Source organism: Rhamphochromis sp. 'chilingali' (assembly GCF_963969265.1).
Source record: "Rhamphochromis sp. 'chilingali' genome assembly, chromosome: 1".
NCBI classification, from domain to species: Eukaryota; Metazoa; Chordata; class Actinopteri; order Cichliformes; family Cichlidae; genus Rhamphochromis; species Rhamphochromis sp. 'chilingali'.
The window spans coordinates 6,429,247-6,450,280 of NC_137929.1; the positions used below are offsets into that span (position 1 = coordinate 6,429,247).

The 21,034-nt window shown below is 39.5% G+C and overlaps 3 protein-coding genes across 3 annotated transcripts in view; 1 reads left to right on the top strand and 2 right to left on the bottom strand.

Moving 5' to 3' along the window:
* The window catches only part of LOC308397978 (uncharacterized protein), a 339,745-nt gene that overhangs the window by 136,768 nt on the left and 181,943 nt on the right, over nucleotides 1-21,034 (top strand). The gene's annotated exons all lie outside the window — the stretch shown is intronic.
* Nucleotides 9,293-21,034, bottom strand: part of LOC308402630 (uncharacterized protein) — a gene marked incomplete at its 5' end in the record, with an annotated part of 49,609 nt that continues 37,867 nt past the window's right edge. The window contains 4 exons of the mRNA XM_080891619.1: nucleotides 9,293-10,162; nucleotides 10,501-10,594; nucleotides 11,018-11,266; nucleotides 11,557-11,673. Coding sequence (XP_080747745.1) covers nucleotides 10,541-10,594; nucleotides 11,018-11,266; nucleotides 11,557-11,673 — 420 coding nt within the window. The 3' untranslated portion in view covers nucleotides 9,293-10,162; nucleotides 10,501-10,540. The remainder of the gene's footprint in view (nucleotides 10,163-10,500; nucleotides 10,595-11,017; nucleotides 11,267-11,556; nucleotides 11,674-21,034) is intronic.
* On the bottom strand, nucleotides 11,778-19,405 carry LOC308399626 (uncharacterized protein; the record flags this gene model as incomplete). Its single annotated transcript, XM_080886992.1, has 4 exons — nucleotides 19,075-19,405; nucleotides 18,902-18,982; nucleotides 17,668-18,351; nucleotides 11,778-11,960 (listed from the first exon to the last, which is right to left on the bottom strand). The coding sequence occupies exons 1-4, from the start codon at nucleotides 19,399-19,401 to the stop codon at nucleotides 11,778-11,780; spliced, it is 1,275 nt and encodes a 424-aa protein (XP_080743118.1). The 5' UTR covers nucleotides 19,402-19,405.

Genomic DNA, 21,034 nt, shown 5'->3' on the forward strand with positions numbered 1-21,034 from the left:
TCTTTCAATGGTAGGGTGCACACATTCACTTTGTTTTCCAGTTATTTCCCACCTAACTTTTCTCAATACTAAACTTTGTATTTGGATTCTTTGCATTTGAAGCCACGTTAACTGCGACTGCTGAAGTTCCTGTATGAAGCCAACAAGTGTGAAAATCCAGAGTGAGTGTGTTTTCTTCAAAGCTCAGGTGGAACTTGGTGGACTAACATGCAAACTGAGGCTGCACTCAGGACTTTGTCACACTGGTATATGAAGAGTGGGCCCAAGAGAAAGTGTGCACACACAATGGTCACTTCATGCTGGCTCTTCTCCAGCCTCTGGTGTCACTTTGTCCTCACTTGTGTTGTTATTGTCACCTCAAGAATATTTCAAGGATAAAAGATCTGATGTCTCAACAGGACCTGGAAAAACTAGTCCATGCATTCATCTTTAGTAGGCTTGACTACTGTAACAGCATCTTTACAGGTCTACCTAAAAAATCAGTCAGACAACTACAGCTCATTCAGAACTCTGCTGCTCGAGTCCTCACTAAGACCAAAAAAGTGGACCACATCAGTCCAGCTCTGAGGTCTTTACACTGGCTGCCTGTCCGTCAGAGGATAGACTTTAAAGTTCTGATGCTGGTCTACAAAGCTCTGAATGGTTTAGGACCAAAATACATCAGTGACCTCCTGACCCAGTATGAACCTTCCAGATCCCTCAGGTCATCTGGATCCGGTCTTTTATCAGTTCCCAGAGTCAGAACCAGACACGGAGAAGCTGCATTCAGCTTTTATGCTACTTATATCTGGAACAAACTCCCAGAAAGCCTCAGATCAGCTGAAACACCCAGTTTATTTAAATCCAGTTTGAAGACTCACCTGTTCTCAGCTGCATTTGAATAAAGCACCAAATCCACACTTTTAAGCTTAAATTTCAAAACTTACATTAACTACTGATTTTATCTACTGTTCTGATTTTATCTGTTTTGATTTTATATACTGTTTTGTTTGTTTGTTTGTTTGTTAATTAGTTAGTTAGTTTATTTGCTTGTTTTAATCAATTTTAAATCATGCTTTTTATTTGTTTTTGTTTCTAATGTCTCTGTAAAGCACTTTGAATCACCTTGCTGTTGAATTGTGCTATACAAATAAACTTGCCTTGCCTTGCCTATTGTCTTATTTGTTGTGATTGAGGCTCTGTGAACACAAGCAGAGGCTTTTGCTTGGGAAGTAACCGTGAGCTGGTTTTCAGAGGCTTCTCTAACATTTAATGGTGCTGAAATATGTCAAACTTTTCTCCTCGACTTTAACAGCTGCGAGCATTTTGAGCACAGCGGAGAAAAAGGTGTGCATGAAGGATTTTGATGTTTAAGTGTTGTCACTGCTGAGGATTGGTGGACGCAGATCTTTATTCACTTAGCTGCTGTTTACAGGTTCAGAGTCTTCATCAGAACCAGCTCTTCTAATTGGACTTTGCTCTTAACTGTCTTTGAAAAGCAACAAATTCAGTAAATGTAGTTTAAAGTTTGGTCTAAAAACGTGCTGTCAGCCCTGTGCTGAGAGGGCTGTGCTCATCCATCCGTCCTGTTCTAATAAAGCCACATTTCAGGAACACCTTCTTTAGATGTCTTCAGCTTTATTCATACAGCACAACTTAACACGTTTAGTCTCAAAGCTCATTATATTTATATATAAGACTTTCTTGCTTTAACTGTTTTAACCTCCTTCAGTGGGTAAATGAACCAACCCATGTTAAAGTTATGTTACGGACTCGCCACTCAAATTTTCAAAGTGCTGCTAGAATGGCTAAGGCATCTTTTTTTCCAAAGTCATTCTGGCTAATGGTCACAACCCCCGTATGTTATTTCAAATGTTTAATTCTGTTGCTAATCCTTGTTCTGATATGCCTTTACCATATTCACACGTTCTTTATGAGCGTTTTCAAATTCTTTTTTAGATAAGGTTTCATCTTTTAAGTCTTCCTCCTCGTCTGCTTCTTGTCCTGATTGTTCCTCTGAGTGTAATCCAACTTTTTTTTATCATCAACAATATTTATTTCATTTTAAGCTTCAGTAACAGAACTAAAGGATAAATACATAAATAAATAATTCAAAAAAGTTATCCTATTCTTTCTTCGCACACCAATCCCCACACCACCACTCTGTCATCACTCCTGTTCTTCAAGTTACAGAAAGCCAGCTTGTAAAGGGCCAAATACAATCATATTGATGCAATTTGTCTAATAAACCATAAGTCACTTTTTCATAAGACGCCAACTGAGCCATTGTCTTTAGCCACTCTTCATAGGGAGGGGGCTCTTTTTCCACCAATGTCTTAGCAGGACCCCTTTGGCCGTAGTAAGAACCAGAATAACCCATCTTTTTGTATAACTGGAAAAATCTCCATCAGAAAGTTCTGTGGTTATACCAAGGATGGACAGTTTTGGTGAGATACCAAATCTCCTTTTTAAAACACTGAAAATTACCTCCATTATATTTTCCCACCAATCCTGAAGTGCCAAACAGCTCCATAAGATATGTAAGATCGAAGCATTTTGACCATCACATCTTCAACATTCGTCCGTAGAGGCCAGGTTCCTTTTATACAATTGTTGAGGTGTTCGATGCCACCTATGGATTATCTTAAGTTGAATAAATCTACTGCCTGTTTCTTTACACATAGTATTAGTGATGTGACGTTCTGTATCGAGGCTTCGAAGCGTGTGTCGAGTAATGGAGGGGGCGTGTCCGCGAAGCACGTATCGAGGCTTGCTTCATTTATGGGAGGAGCTGAAAATGATGACGTCCGAAGCCTCGCTGCCCGGCTGTACCACGTGACTGGTTCATGAAGTGGTTCGAACTTTGCCGCGAGCTATGACAGCGATATAAACCCTCAGACTTCATTCAAAATGTGGGTGTTTGATGGAGAGTTGCGGTTAGTGAGAGTTAGAGACAGTTTAGGGGAAAAAAATCGCCTACGACCTGCCACAGTGGAGAAACTGTTGTTTTTAAATAAAAACCAATGATGTGTCCCCTAAACACTAATCACTGTCCTTGCCTCAATGTTACAAAAGCACAACCACTGTCCACACCTCACCTCACAGTATATGATCATTTCCATTTTAGGCATTTCCAAATAATCATGTTCCATACTGCCAGTATAAATATACACAGTACACTGCATCACTACAATATACATGTTTTACACACTCCTTTTGTTGTTGACATTTACAGGCTGTGTGCAAAAGGCCACACTCTTCAAATTCATGCCAACTAATATTTTTACGTCCAGTAAGTGTCCTGCTAGAGCAAATGAAGCTTCAAGAAGCTTCGCGTTGGGGTGAACCAATTGGATGAAAAGCTTCAGTGCTTCATGAGACATATTAACATATGTCTGTTAATAAAAAATCATGTGTCCATTTTCATGTTTGCATCATGTTTCTGTAAAATCATCAGCTGTTTCTGAACCTTCTTCATTGTTTGACTCATTCCAACAGCTGTGAGCTGTGATGGAGTCAGAGCAGCTTCATCACTGATGTTCAGGTGAAGCTGAACTTAATAAACTGTAGAAATGATCAGGATTCAGGCTGGATGTGTAAAACACTTCTGTGTGAGGTCGCAGTGCTTCATATGTGTGTGTGGGCTGAAGCACACACGTGTGAGTCCTCAGAGGTTTCACACACATCACTGCACACACTTATAATCCTAGTTTAAGCTTGTGGATCATATCGGACACATCAGCAGCTCTTTGGAGACAAAGATTTGAGATTTAAGATGAGTCATAGTCTTTCTATCCATGGTAGCTTCCACTGCTGAGGCTCGGGAAACATGAAGAGGATAATTAAGAGCAAGCATCAGCTCTGTCTCATCTAACTACACAGTATTATGATCATGCACTTATGTCTCAAACTAAGACACAATGAGACAAAATGAGTTCTGTGAGTCTTTAGATTATCAGTAAATTCTGGTGACAGTTTGACGCTCAGTGGAGCCATTTTTGGTTTGTGATGAGTGTTTTGTGAGCTTCTGTTTTGTGAATCGCTCTTTGTAATTTAGAAGCTCGTGCAGAAATGTGCGCGCCCTTATCTGAGAGGACACGGAGAGAGTGTCGCAGACTCGAGGTGAGGAGATAAACCTCGGAGCAGGACGGCCTGCACGTTACCCATGTGCATCTTTTCAGTGACATCAAGTGAACCCATAATAAGCATTTCTATGTCTTAGACATCATGTCCATTTCTAATGAGAGATTATTTTTAAATGAGGGAAACCTGGTGTAACAACACGTTTACAACAGAGCTAAAGGTTCACCACAGTGAGACGGTGGGACTCTGATAAGAACTGAAACACTGTGTATGAACAGCTGAGACAAAACTATATATAAACACTCATTTATTCCAGTTTAGTTTGCAATGATTTTAAAGTAATGTGGAACGATTCATGTTCATGAGCTGTTACAAACACAACTATTGATTTGTCTATATATGGTCGGACTACAAGGCTTGTGTTGAGGCTCTTGGAATAATGTGTGAATTACAGCAAGAAATGATGGTTTTCCATTTTACCAAAGTGGAATAAAATCACCACAGCAAAGAAATCATGTTATTGTCTGCAGCTAAAATATATGGTGAACATGGTTTTATAATAATGTGCAAACACAACCTCACTCTGCTCTATACGAGGAGCCAACCACAGCTGTCCGGGTCTTCATCCACCACCTCCACCATCTTTGCTCATCATCATTCACTTAATTGCTGATTGGTTTAAATCAAACTCCATTACAGGTTCAACTCCATTATATAACAGCATGTTGACTTTGGATCTGGTGTGCAGTGCCACCTTAAAAGATGAGGAAACTAAGAGATTACACAAAAAGAAGTGGAGGAGTTAAAGAGCTGCAGCAGATTAACAGTTTCTGACAGTCATGTGTTAGAAATAGGACGATTAGATGAGCTGAGGGATCCATCTACTGCTCAGTGAAGCCTCATCAGAAACAGTCTCAGTGGAAGGATGGCTCTATTGTTAAGGAAGGACACAGGCAGAAAGACTGGCGTCTGTCACACAGGAACTGGGCTGAAAATCAGCTGCACATATTCATCAGTATGTGCAAACATATTATAGGTGTGGAATTCAGGACAGTACCATCAGAAGTTGATCCACTGTGCAAATGTCTGATTGGCAGTGGCTTCATTTTTCACTATGAACAAACTGCTAATGCAGCATCACAGGACGTCAGCCATGGATTGGCCTCCCCAGACCTCAACATTACTGAAACATCTTAACAGAGGATGGAAACAAAGGGAACCAACATCCAAGAAAAGAGCTGCTGCTGAAAACTTCCTCACAGAAAACACAAACAAGCTTGACTAAGAGACTCCAGGCTGTGCTGAATTATAAAGGTGGACTGACCTCCAGGGTCCTTAGTATCATATAAGCTCAGTTTGTGTCTTATATACTTTCCATTTATATAACAAAATATATAGAAAGGAGGGTGGTTTAAGATGTGTGTAGAGTTTTATTCATTATCTTTAGACAAACAAAGAAAGCACCATCCATTCGTCTCCAGTCTGTATGAAAAACAGGGGAAAGGTCAAATTAAAACTTTGAAATTCCTTTCACAATAAATCCATAAATAAACAAAATAAAACATAGAAAAGTGTTTAAACCCACTTTTCCATGAAGCTGTCAACAGGAAATGTTCCAGTAAACATGTCTGTGTTTCTGCTGTTTTCCTTTCATGCGTCCACAGCTGACAGGTAACCCTATTGGAGTTGCCATAGTGACGGGTGGCGTCTCAGCTTCAGCGTGTTGATGGGCACAGCCATGGTTACCATAGCTGGAGTTGGTGTACGGCGAGCTGTGAGAGGACAGAGATGGAGAACGCACATTTAACTCTTTAACAGGAGATACGTTACGACTAACAGACGACTGCTGTCTACATGATGTCTTTGCAGCCCTTATGCTACATGTTACACAACTTTTCTTCATGCCAACCAGACTGAGGTGCCACATAGTCGACACATACAGCTGATTATGATGCATGTTTTACTATTGCTATGTTCACATCATCTGCTTGGCTTTATTACTGAAAGCCTGGAGATCCTCTGACGTGTGCATGGCTGATGTGAAGTATGATTAGTCCTACATGACATCAACAACAGAGGCAATGAAAGCTTTGTTGTTAACAGGTTGTAGGTAAAGTCAAATGTCTACTTCTACACTTGTGTTGGGTAAAGTTCTTCTCACTGCAGCAGATTTATATCTGTGCTTTCACAGGGCGTGATGTGGAGCTCAGCGCTGAGGTGCAGGTCTCCTTGGAGACGGCATCCTGGCTGAAATATTATCATGCTTCCAAAACATTTCAGCTTTTATTTTGAAAGAAACAAGACTTGAAAACGAATCCCCTTCTTCCTCTTTGTCTTTGTTCTTCAGAGGAGTGTCACCTGGACAAACTCAGGGCTGTTCTAGAGCCTTTGTTATTATTTGACTCCATAGAAATAAAACTGAATCGAATCAAACAAAAACTCCCAAACAGCTAAAACACTTTGCTTTATTCTCTTTTTTAACAAATACGTTGAAGTCCATCCATCACAACACAGCTGAGATCTCCTTTGTAATCAAGTGTTTACATCCTTTGTACAGATCTGCATACAAAACAATCATTTACGTCCCACAGAAGTCTAGTTATACGTAACTATACAAGAACTGGTGAATGACAGAAACATAAGACACATGATCACAGGTGATAACAAAAAGAGAAAGAATTCATGTGTTAGTGATGTTTTTCAGCCCTGATGGCTCATGTTGGAGAAACAAGCTGAGGTACATGGAAAGTTCACACACACAAGTGGGCGTGAGCGCACACACAGAGAGAAACACAACTGAAGCATCTGTTTGCTGTTTCTGCTTTCATCATCTCTGCTGCTGTGTCAGGCTGGGGTCTCTCAGTGATGTGGTTGAGGTGAAGTATGACGAGTATCCCTGATTCAGTCCATCGAGACAAAGGGCAAAGAAAGCTGTTGTTAACAAACTCTATGGTGATGTGGCATTTAGCTCTGACTCTACGCTCTGCTGAATCCTTTGAACCTGCTGATCAGTAAAGCTCTACGTGCTGCAGCAGATTGACCTCATCTGTGTTCACAGGTGTGGACCTCAGCGCTGAGGTGCAGGAGACTTTCATTCAGTTCTCCCTGCAAACAGCATCCAGCCTGGAAATACTGTCATCTTTCCCACAAATGGTGCTCTTATCTCAGAGAAGAAGTCTGATGTAAATAACTGCAATCAACATAACTGCAATCAATAATGCCAACATGATGACTGTTCATAGCTCCTGCTTTGAAATACTGAACTTAAACATTGACCTGATGAAAGATCACAATTCACAGTGGCCCACTGTCAGAATCATTCTGAATATAAACTCATCGAGTTAATCTGAACCTTTCTCAAATGTGCTGTGAATAAATGCTGCTGCAAGCCACTGTGGGAAAGCTGTGTTATTATTAGAGATGGCACGATACCACTTTTTTATGTCCGATACCGATATCATAAATTTGGATATCTGCCGATACCGATATGAATCCGATATAGTGTTTTTTAATCAACAAAACTGTTTTTTAAAATATCTTGCTGCATTTTGAAAGTCTGCAAGTTCATACTCAAGTTTAAAACAACAACTACACTAAAGCTATTCTGTTATACCTGTATACAAAAAAAACATTTCATAGTTCAGCAATACTGATCAATCTAATAAACTTAGACCTACACCATCCTCCCTATTCTGGTATTTTAAAGAGTACTTAGCGTAAATATTAAGCAACCTAACTAATAGGGTTCCAACTCCCAGCAACAACAAAAATAAATAAATAAAAAATAGGGAACCACCCTTCACGCGCCACCTCATGATGCTTAATCGACGTAATCAACCTTAATTTGATGCAGTGTGAAAAAAAATGCACAGAAATCAATTATTTTTCAAGATTAAATAGATTCAACATCTTTCTTCAACAAAATTGCAGACTGCACAGATGGTACCTTCCCAAAGGAAAAAGTACTATAGCTTACTAGGGTATATATATTAGACTTAATAGTCACTATATACAGTAATTGACTTCTATTCATTTTACATCAAATTAAAACTTTGGGTGTCAGATAATTATTTATTAAAAGCTAGACATTTTAAATGAGAATAAGAAAGAAAAGTATGTCTTTGTGCCCCCTTTTCCCAGTTAATGCCCTATCGGCCCCCCTGGCTAAACTTTGCTAGATCCGCCCCTGCACAGTGTAACAAACCTTTTGGGTTATAGCACCACTAGGGGGGGTTGCCCAACTATTGTAGTAGCTGTGGGGGTCTCCTAGTGGGTGTGTGAGTTGTTAGCGGCAGCCATTCCATGCTGCCCATGTTCCATGCTCCAAGAAAACACCTTACTTACTGTTGTGACAAGCTGGCGCTGGCGGTACCAATCCCCGCGTATGTAGGTTCAGACGAGTACAGCCGAGGAGACCTGGCTTATAAAGTGTAATGTTGCTGACGGCGAATAAAGGTCTGTTATTGGATCTAACCGACTGGCTCCGTGTTATCCGGCTAACCTCCACACCTCCACACCGGCTAGCCGCTCCTTCCTCGCCAGACCGCTGTTACAACAGTTACCAGCCGTCAGCTACGTAGAAAAGGATCCTGGCGTACAAAGTAATATTAAATAAATTCTAACAACAGCTTATCAAGCTTAAATGTGCTGCTGTTGTTCAGCCGCTGGTTTCCTCTTTCTGGTGCAAAGTGAGCCAAAAACAAACAAGAGAGACGGACTCGCGACAGAAAAGCCGATCAGCTGATCATTTAATCAGTTTCACGATTGAAGTAGCAGCCGGAGAGCGAGAGGCAGTCGCTCCATATATCGTTTGTTAAGCTTAACGCAGGAATGCTTTACAAACATTCAGAGATGGACTTACACACTTGCTTTACTTCTCTTGGGGATAACTTTGTCGGAGATGAAATGCCAGGTTGCTAGCGAAGCTCCACATGCTATCCAGACCACCGACAGGTCCCGCATGCCACAGCCGCTCTATCACGTGATGCATACTGCTCCGACGTGCTAACGTTCTGAGGCGTGTTACAGCGTGTTGCGTGAGGTGGTTTCGTGATATTTAATGGATCAGATTACATTTTTTATTTTTCTCCGATATCCGATCCAGTAATTTAGGTCAGTATCGGACCGATACGTAATATCGGATCGGTCCATCTCTAGTTATTATCATGGAAACATCTGTGGCACATTCACAGAGGACGAGGACACAAAGGGACGACACGCAGAGGCTGTGTTAAAGTCAAAAATCCAAATCTTTAGTCCTAAACAGGCAGTGGTTACAAACAGGAAGACGAGCAGTCCATTAAACAGTCTACAGGGTCAAACATACAGAGAATTCAAACAGCTATTAAAAACAAATAACTGGACACTGAAAAACTTCAGTGATGTGTGAGGCACCAAAGGGAAGCAGCTGAGTATATTCAATGAATTATCTTCAAATACAAAGACAGAAACTCCTACAGGCAGCATGCAAACTGAGCAGGATACACAAAGATCAGAGATTACAAAATAAATCAGAAAAGGATTTCAAACTTACTGAGAGCAAGGCCTCTGTTACAAATCTGTCTAATAGAAAAACATGCTGTACAGATACAATACGCTCAGTGTTCATGGTCATTTAAAAACTGGCTCTACCTGAACCACTTCAATATTTTATGAAGTCACTGAGTCGACCATTTCTACAGTTTGTTTCCTTCATTGCAGTTAGAGTGCGGCTGGTAAGGATGAAAACACACACAGAGCGTAAATTGTCTTTGTTAGTAACAAACGTCAGCAAAGAAAAGACAAAACACACAAACACTCTCATGATATTCATGAATCATTAGAAAGCATCCAAACATTCTGCTCGTGGACTTTTACAGTCTTATTTGCACTCGCTCATCTTCATAATCATCCTGATCAATACATGACAGGGGAGGCTTTGAGGTAGGCGGGGCTCTCTGCTGATGTCAGCATGAAAGGCAGGACCAGCGTCTGCCACATGTTGGTGAAACATCACAGTACACTGGCGTGGTTTCCTTTCCAGATGTTGGACGTTTGACACTTCAACGTTGAGGCCAACAAGAAGACACAGTTTTGGGTCGGGTTGCTGCAGGGTTTCTAACTGAGCAAAAGCAGAAGCACACAGACCAACAGGGATCAGATGCTGAGTGTTAGAGGAACATCTGTGCTGATCACTGAATGCTGCTGTGGTCTCTTGTTGAAGTTGGCTGGTGGGACAGTCTAATAGTGATATCCTGCCCATCGGAGGAACACTTTTAAAAACACATGCAATACTTTGTTTGTATTACAGTCACAGTTTATGTTATTTTTGTCCTTTAAAAGTGTTGCTGTACTATAAAGTCCTATAATTTGAGGCTAAAATGGCTCAGAGAGTCTCTCTCTCAGAGGATCTCCTTTGAAAGTGGAGACGACTTTATCCGCTGATCCACGTCACTTTACCTGGATGTTTTCTTTGAAGCTGGATGAAGACTCCTCTCCCTCACTCCTGCTGCAGCTGTGTGGTCCAGTTGGCCTCTGAGGTCACAGTCAACATCTGTAGCAGAAGAGGGGAAATAAAAGTCCAGGTTACCAAAACTGGGAGCTTTTCCAAAATAGAGCGTAACTGGACTTTTTCAGCCTTACAGGCAGATAGTCGTCTGGAGCTGCAGCTTTTTCTTTTTAGCTTTTTCCAATCTCTGCTCTCGGCTTTCTTTGAGAACATGTCTGCTTTCTTGGCATGGGTCTGTCTGCTGTTGGTGAAGAGACTAAATCCACATACTCGCTACTAAGATCTCCTCAAGTAGTCTCAACCAGATTACAGTTTAAGAGTAAATGTCTCCTGAGAGTTTCACCTTGGGGAGATGCTGTCTTGCTAACATGCAATCATGAGCATTAATCTATGAGGTGAAAAAGTAATTTTAAAAGCTCCAGCCACAAGTTTTATTTCATCTGTGTTTTGGTCAGAGTCCCATCAGACCTCCAGAATGGTGTCAGAGTGTTTTCTATCCACGTGATGAGCACAGGCCTCAGGTCCAGACCTCCACGGGCACCATAGCCTCTTTGGAGCTAATAGGTGCAAGAAGGTTTTGTTGGGATAGGAACTGAAGAGGAAACTGACGAGGAAGGCAAGGATCTTCTTCAGCTCCTCCGAGCCGGGACCTCTTTGTGTAGGCCAGCATTGGCCAGGTAGCCCTCCAGCATCGCTGGATGGCCGACAGTGGAAAACCTAGAGGAGTAGGAGAGAAACAGCAGCTTGGAGCATGTCTTTATACTGTTTAGTTTTTAGAGCCACAGACTTTCTTTTAATGTCATTGTTCAGGATCTATGACTGATTATGTATTTATTGTATTCCTCCATGACTGTGTGACAGCAAGTGGAAAAAACCAGCTTAACCTTTGTTGATATGCTTGTAATTTTAATATTGATTAAATGGCCCATGAAATAATAGAAAGCTCATATATGAAAATGTATTTTAAGAAGTAAAATGTTAATCTGAGTACAAAGGAGTACACTCACCTTCTGGTAGATGGAGGTGTAGCGAGCGCTGGTGAACATCCAGGCCTCCTCGTAGAACTGATCACTGATTGGATCCAAAACATCGATGGAGGATCTGTGTAAGCGCTGAGGATCGTCCTGATGGACAGAACAGAAGGAGAGTGAGACAAGTGAAGATATACTAAACAACACTGTGACATGAACTGAGCCACACACAGTTTGATTCACAGGTGATTGACACATTATTTGACCACGAGCAATCTTTTCTGGTTTGACGCCGTCTTTGTAGCCAGAAACCAGCTCTCTCCTCGGCTTCCTCCACTACACGCTTCCCCCACGCCAGTCTCCTCCGTCACTATAAAGGGGAGAGTCATGAGCTCCATCACCCTCACCTGTGCCGTCCAACGTCCCGCCACCAGCCTCCACTGCAGCAGGCCAGAGACCACACCCCTGCCACAATAAGTAAAAGTATATCCTTGCTGTACCCTTAATGCTAAATGTGCTAAATTAACCGCTGCCTTTGCCCCTTTGGGATTATTCTTATGTCACTGGGATGTTGACCTTTGACCTTCACATTAGAGAGATGGGCAGACATAATTAGTGTATGAATTTTAAAGTAACAGGTAATAAAGAGAGTGTAGCAAATGTAGTCAGGTTTATTACTCTGTATCACACATGAGTGCCCGAGGGAGGCGGGGCTGACTGGGGAGACACAGGAAACAGAGAGACAGGGCTGACTCGACATGAAACGATGAAACGTGGGACACGGGAACAGAAACTAAACACAGGCTGAAATGAACACTGAGGGAGGGAGAACTAAGATTACTGAGAGCCTGATAAATAAGAAGAACAAAAAGCAAGAAAAACAAGAGTCAAAGAAAACCAAAAACACAAAGCATTGGGCCAGGACCCACTGCTGTGACATTTATATGTGATAAAAACATTAAAAACTGCTCACATGTTGAAATCTTTCTACGTATACTTTAGGTTCAGCTCTCCAGCCTGGCATTTGGTTAAGCATGATTCAAACATTTGATTTTGTTTAACTGGTTTTAATTATAGTTACTTTTTGTGAACATTTGTTGCAGCATTTAAAAATACATCATTTATTTTCAAACTTTTATTTGATTTAGAGCATCATATTTGACCAACGTAAATGTTTTAATTTCATATAAAATAACTGAAGCAGTGAACTAAATATCTGAAATCTTTCCTTCCTTAAAAGTTATAATCCTACTTAAGTTATAGTGCAAACGCTTAAGCAACAAATATACTTGATGCTAATTAATTAATATTTCCCTTTGATGTTGCAACTATGCGGTCACTTCTGTCTTTAAACAAAATAATATTTTCCAGTTACAGAAATCATAAAGTCCAAACTAAAGTGCTACTGTTGCTATATGCATTTTATATAAATCATGGATGATGGTCCTGACATGAAGGAAGAGAAAGTTACAGGTTGCATCCTTTGACTTTGTCTCCGTGCCTTTGGGCGATTTTCAGAAGGACAGATGTTTCTGTTCAATTCTTAAATCAATTTTTTCAAACACAAACACTATTTTAAAGCTTCTAGAGAGTAAAATATTAATGATAATTATAATAACAATAATAAAAACAAAAGCTCTCAGATCCATCAAACCAAGCAGCAGAAAGAACAATAACTGAAGAGAAAACTTTAACCTTGTAGACTTCATTATGTTCCAGCTGCTCTACAGACGCTGTGACCTCGAACTTAAGCAGGTCGTAACGTATGTGCAGCTCAATAACTTCATAATCAATTCAATTAAATCTTTATTGGCAGACTTCATGTCCATAAAAACAAGACAAGAAAAAAAACACACAACTCCCACACACACACACACACACACACACACACACACACACACACACACACACACACACACACACACACACACACACACACACACACACACACAAGGTATAAACCATTAAATATATGTATAAATAAGTATATAAAGCATTTGTAAAAATATAAAACCATAATATACATAAAACACAATTACTTAAAATAAATCAATAAATACACAAACACTTTCACCAGTGCTTTCTGAGACTGGATGAGTAACGGGAACCACTCACTGTCGGATCTGTAAGTGCTAAAATTATACTGTTACTCGAACCATCCAGTCGTTCTCTAAAATTGAACATTAACTTTCTTAAAAGTGCTTTAAAAGTCCAGACACCCACAGCTACAAACATCTGGCTGGCACTACCACTTCTAGGTATCCTGCAAAGGATTCTCATCGCATCATTATATGCAACATGCAGCTTCTGCATGCTACATTGTTTGTAGGATGACCACAAGGGGGCAGTATATAGCGGTGTGCAATACGCTTTAAACAAAGCCACTTTAACTGGAAGTGAACAAAAGCTGAATTTGCGTGCAATAGTATTTCCCTGCACATAGAGCTTACATCGGTGTCTGTATATGTCATCATCATCATTCATTTGCTCAGTAATAAAGTGACCGAGGTATTTCACCTTTTTATGAACTTCAAGAGTTTTTTGTGCCAGTTTAAACAAAGGGAAATTTAGCTGTTTATCCTGCTTGGTTCTACATATCAGAACAGCACTTTTAGCAGCATTGTACTCAATGTCATATTGCACACCATATTCAGTACAGACATTGAGAAGATCCTGTAACCCAGCACTGCTTGGACTAAAAACAACCAGGTCATCTGCATACATGAGATGATTTATCAGTGCTTTACCTAATATACACCCAGTGTTACAGGCTCTCAGCTGTATGGACAGATCATCAACATATAAATTAAATAAAATTGGAGACAAAATCCCACCCTGTCTGACACCATTGCTGACACCAAAGGGGGCAGAAATACTGCTTCCCCATTTAACCTGCATGTTCTGATGAGCGTACCAGTAAGAGAGAATCCTCACCATGTATTGAGGAACTCCCCGTGTCTTCAGTTTATCAAAAAGTTTTCTGTGGTTCACTCGATCAGAAGCCTTAGAGGCATCAATGAAACACATGAGGACAGATGACTTTTTAGCCCTATACAAACTGACTATTTCCTTAAGTGCATATATGCACATGTCAGTGCCGTGCTTTGGTTTGAAGCCAAACTGATTATCCAGAGAAGAGATGAACACACTAACTCTATCAAACAAGATTCTTTCTAACACCTTAGATAAAATACTGGCGAGTGCAATCGGCCTGTAATTATCCAAACAGCTCACTTTTGCAGCTTTGTCTTTCATAACTGGTACCAGTAAAATACACAGCATTGAGTCTGGTAATATGCCATGAATCATAAACCCAGTGAAACAGAGCGCTAGAAGAGGAGCTAGCCTTAAACTAGCATGTTTTAAATGTTCTGCAGTGATGTGATCCAAACCAGAGGATTTATTATCAGACAACCTATGAATGGCTTCATATACTTCACGTGTCCTTACACTTATTGTGTCATTACTCATGTCAAGATTGTCCTCATATGGATCACTTTTTATACAGTTAAACAACGCACTGTAATGCTGTCTCCATGACGCTGCAATGTTATCTGCCCCAGAAACACCTTCAACAGTTGATGGTAGAGATGGTTTACAGTTATTAAGAGCTTTCACCTCTTTCCAAAAATCTGCCATATTATTTCACAGCATTTACCAAAGAATCTGCTCTCAGCATTTGCTCATTTTTAGTTATAAAGCGAACAGCGTACTTATATCTGGCATTCGCACATTTTTTCTGTTCAAATTCTGGGCCTTGTTTAGGTCTTCCAGCCATGACCCAACATTTATAAGCTATGCGAGCTTCATCATGGTACATGGATACATGTTCTTTCCAGCCAGGTCTGATGTTAGGTTTCTTATGCTTATATTGTTTATCAAGCAGTGTACCACTTTCATGCAGAGCAGTCACTATATCATCATACATGGAGCAGAGTAAAGGTTTATGCACAGCATTCTTACAGTTGACATCCTTGCACAAAATAGCTTCTTTGGGCAAAGAAATGTTGTTCAGATGTATATCGGTATTACTATGATAAGCTAAGAAATCATCTTCACTACAAGCTGACCAGTCTAATTTTACACTGCACTGCAAAAAACGATTTTCAAGAAAGTAAAAAAACCCTTCTTTATGGACATTTTTTCTTATTTTTTGTCTAAAAAGAAAATATATTCTTAACAAGCAAGTTTTGCACAAGAAAATAAATCTTATTCTAGGAAAATATGTCTAACTTTTCCTTAAAAGGATATTTCAGCTCATCTTGAGCTTTATTTACCAGTTACAAGGTATGGTTGAAATTCCCTAATAAAAACAAGATTATTTTTCTCATTTCAAGAGTAAGGCCACTTAAACAGCTGCTCAGTTTAAGAAATGTATTTATTGACACTAAAGTGTAATAAAACTGCTGTCAAGTTTGACAAAACATGCACAAAAGCTGGAAAAGCACATGATAAACATGAAATACAGGCCCATTTGAAAAACAGAAACGGCATAACTCATTCACTTTAGGCCAGGTCAAACAGATTAATAGATCAGCATCAGACAAGTATCAGTACACATATCTTCACTGTGGCAATGCTACAATCGCATTCAACTGTCAGATTTGATAGAAAACTCAACAACAAAACTGTCCAAAACAATAACCTGATAATACAGTTCATGCATGTAAAGCAGTGTACCTTTTATAAAACATCTGTTGAACTCATGTGTAGTCCAATTACATCACACAGGTAATATTTCATGACTGCATATGTCATATCTTTGTGTGTGAAACTGTAATATGGAGTGAAATCTATAAGATTATCAGCGGATATCAGCTCCGTTGCTTGTGCCATGTTTGGAATCTCTATCTTATATGACATGTAATCTCTGTCATAACAAATGGTATTGTGCTGCTGGAATTCAAAACAGTACAATGATGAATTGATCACATAGATATTTTTCACAAGCCCAAATATAGGTAAACCACTAGAACCAACAGCACAAACAATTAATGACCTATCCCTTATGTATTTGTTACCATTTAGATTAAGCTATTTAACAGTCACTGCATGGTTTACTTCATCATTTCCAAGGAAGGCCCTCATTTTTTCTTTTAAGTATGACATTATGCTTACTTCTGAGGTTGGTCCTAATGTGCATTCATTGGAAAAAATGGGGTGATCAAAACTATCCACATTCTGACAACATTCATACATTTGATTATGCTTTATTAAAGATTTGCAAAAATTTTTAAAATTTATTTTTGACACCCATTGTTTGAAAAAGCAATGTTTCGATTCAAATCTCATGCACATATGACGGACCATTGGTCCCAAACGTTTAATTTGGCTTGGTGTATGAATCAAATAATGTTGTTTTGGTGTGATGTTGTTATCTGGGAAAAGGGCTTTCATGTGCTTCAAGTGCTGTTCAATGAGGATTTTCAACTTGTTAATAGTCTGCAGACTGATGACAGGAGCAAGTAAAATCTGAACTATCTCAATGAGTTCAAGAATGAATGCGTAGTGTTCAGTACCTTTGGCTGATTCAATCAGAAATGGCAAAATTTTCAGAAGAACAATCATTTGCCCCGAGGACTGCTTCAACTTATTGTCACTGGAAGCTAATGTACTGTAGGTAATAACACTTGGTTTATCTCTAATATCAACTGGAGAGTATGGGAAACCAGTCATTGCAGCATTGAAGAGATCTAAGTCTAGCTCTCCCATAAGAACTAAGTGTTTCAACACACACTTTATTTCTAATGGAGCAATCCCTTCAAAAATTACATGCATCATGTCTTGGGGTGTTTGTTGGATCAAGTTGAATGCTGGGAAATTAATAAGTTTGCTTCTTCTGTTTATTCCATATGTTGTTTTTAAGCTGCTTCTTAGATACTCTGTGTTGGCCTTCTCAATTTCGCTACATTGCCGGACATGTCGTTCAAATGTCCGTTCCTCAAAGTTATCCTCATCAAAATAAATTTGCATGTCCTCAAATGAACATTCACACTGCCTGCATTTACTATGGGCAAACCCAACACCCTCTTTAAACCCGCAAAGCTCATGCTGCGCCAAAGTGTCTCCACATAATGAAACTAATGCTCCAAATATTTCACGTTCACCATTTCCAGTTTGAATTTTAACTCCATTATATAGCTTCACTAAGTCCTCATGCAGCCTTTGCAAGATTCCATCTACACCACATTCAGAAAGCGCACTCTTTTTTGCAATGGCAAGTAGACGAATGGCAGCTAGTTTTGATCGATATTTAGGATTAATGTTTCCCAAAGTATAATAGAACATTACCAACTTATTTTTGGAGGCATGAGACCCAAGTGGGTTACAAATTTCAATTTCATCTGAGTAAAGGATAATCTGTAAGGCAGAGGGGTGTGCAGAAAATAAACGGTGAGACTTCATGAGTTCTCCATCTATGATATCATATAAATACTCATTTCTGTAATTTTTCTGCTCATCTATCAATGCCAAAACTCTTGGATGGGACAATAACTGCTCCAAACTTCTGACAAGCGGAACATAATGAAAACATTTGGGCACAGTAGTGAGGAATCTTTTTTTCCCTTTTTTTACCATGACAGCAGTATACCCAACACAAACCTCCTCGGACTCCACAAAATTGAAATTTCTCTTTATCACATCATCCTGCCTGTATGTTGTTGAAACAGAGGAAAATGGATCCTCAATCTGGTCAAAGACTGCCAAAACATCTTTTTCAAGTCCACTTCCATGATGCTGCTGGAAAACCTTTTGTACCTGACTTCTCAGATTATTGACCAACGATGCCTGATACTGTTGTAATGCTGCAACGACATCATTCACACCACTCTGTAAAACAGACAAAAAGAACAAACGACATCTTAGTTGTTTGCTATTAAAAGAGATTTATTTTTAGCGAATAGACAACTTATAATGTAAGGACTAATAACGTACGTAGCTCTGCAACCAAAAAACTGCATAGAATTATTTGACTGTTTCTTATAGATTTTTTTCCTCACTGAAACTGAAGGAAAAAAAATTTTTTTAATTCCTTCTCGGATTTCTTGCAAAACTCAAATTTTTAGTTTAATTAAGATTACAATTTTCCTTTTTAAACTGAGACTAAGAGTTAGGTGGCGGAGGAAGGCTTGTGATGGGAGCAACCCTGAAAAGGATAGGCGGAGGTGAATGGATGGATGGCTGGAGACTATGACTGCCTTGGGTAAACTGGAAAGTTGGAGGCACATACAAGTGATGCTTGGTTTTGCATAGTTACTATTAGGATAATCAGAATGAATTAAAGGCAGTTACAGTTTAGGGAAAATTGTTAATAATAAATGATGAAAAAAAATAGAGCCACATGTTAAAATAATCATTCTAATTTTGTATGAGCACAAACCTGTGAAAGACGATGTTTCTCTCTTGCAGTCAATACAAGAGCTGTTGCTTGTCTGGTAAGAACATCGTGGCAGGAGTCATCCTTCAGAAAAGAGAAATAAATATAGGAGTGTAATAAACTGGTAAAATGTTTTATCAAAAGAAGTTGTTATTGTTCAGTAGTGATAGACTCACCATAGATTGGGATGATGCTACTCCATCTGCAAACACGCTTGGACAAGCTGCTGAAATGTTTGGAGTCGAGGTATCATTGTTGGTCTGGGATGGAACAAGGGGCCTTTGCGAGATATGGGCACCATCATCGAAGCCAGAGTACAATGTCTTATTACTGTCAAAAGTACCAAAATGTTCGGGGCACACACTGTCTGGATCATGCTGTATTGTGTTTTGATCAATCACTGCATCTTCTCCTGAGTTCAATCTGGTGTCTACAGCCGCATCCATTGTTGGCTGGCTTGTTGGCTGGTTTTCGACCACTGGATCAGTCCTGTAGGCCCACATGTTACTCAGACTTCTGTTCTCCGCTGATGAGGGTTCCCTCCTAGAACTGCAATTGAGATTAATTGATTAATTGACTAGTTAAAGATATTAATTACAAGCTACACTGATAATTTCTAAATAATTCTATTCGCATTTGATAATTTACTCCAAAATATGTATGTTTTCAGACTGAGTTTAATAAAATTTTACTAATTTATTGCTGATTGATACTTGGCAGCTTAACTGTAGTTTAAAAGCTGTAAGAATCCTCAAAAACCTAAACCTGGAAAGCTAAACTAAAGAACACAGGAAACATTGAAAATGTTGCAAAAACCTTACAACCTGGAGCAAGGATCATGAGACATGAAAACCCGAGGGAGGGAACACAGATGACACAGAGGAGAAAATGCAGACGATCCGACAAAGAACAGAGGGAAGAACACACTAAATATACATACACAAAAGGAAACGAGGAATTGGCAGACAGGTACGAAACACAGCTGACACTAATCAGATGAGAAGAGACCAGGGGGAAGGGCAACAAAATACACTGATGCAGGGCAGGGACTATCAAAGTAAAACAGGAATAAACATGAACATCAAACCAGGGACACTTGACTCAAGACAAGGGAGGCACGGAGAACACCTAAACACTGGAAATAATTAACAAATAACCAGGAAACTAACTGAAACAATGAATATTAATAAACACAAACAACCAAGGAGACTCTGGACCATGCCCATTGGTTTATTTAAAACAAAAGTTTTAAAAAAATGGTGTTTTCTCTATTAGGAGAAATTAAACACTCAGAAAAATTGTTTAGAAATAGCATTGATGTGGATCATAAGGAATTAGCATTAACATATCTACTGTTAAGCTGTAAAAACAAGTAGGAATCTAACATGAATACTTTATATGATTATTTACAAAGATATCAAAGTATATAGTCAGTCTCACCTTACAGATTTTTGTGTCCTAGTCGATCCGCTGCATCGTCCATTGCCAAGGTGGTCGGAGTGTGTTCGACGAATGTGATACCAAAATGAATTGTAAACACGATATTCTTTGACACATCCATCTATGCCACAAACTACACGGAAATCTGGACTATGGCTATGTGCAGAATTAATATGACTCAGTAAGGATTTGAGGGTCAGACCCACAAATACGAAGCAGATAACACAGCGCCAAATCATTTTGTTTCACTGGTCCGTGAACCGTTTTTCCCATAAAGCCAAGATGACCAGGATTATTCCATTAAGGGGTAGGAATGGCTATCCTAATTCGGTGCCTTATAACAGCTGTACTAAGTAATAGTACCGACATGTCAGTATTTACTTAATATAATCTAACTAAATAGTCATATCTTTAAATATATAGAATTTTATAGATATAAAAGAGCGAACTAAACCATTTCTGTACACAACCCCATACTCCTGAGTTGGTACAGTCCAGCTTCGCGCCTCTAGCTTCGCACCTCAAATTTGGATTGCAGGATTAGTAATATTTTTGGGTCTGGGATACAGTGGTACAGTGTGAAGAAATTAAGGCATGCTATGGAGAAACTGGACGAAATAACAATTGCCACCTTGAAAGGTATGTGACTGTTTTGTTTTTTCTATGTTTTGTGTTCTGCTATGTTGCATGTTAAGT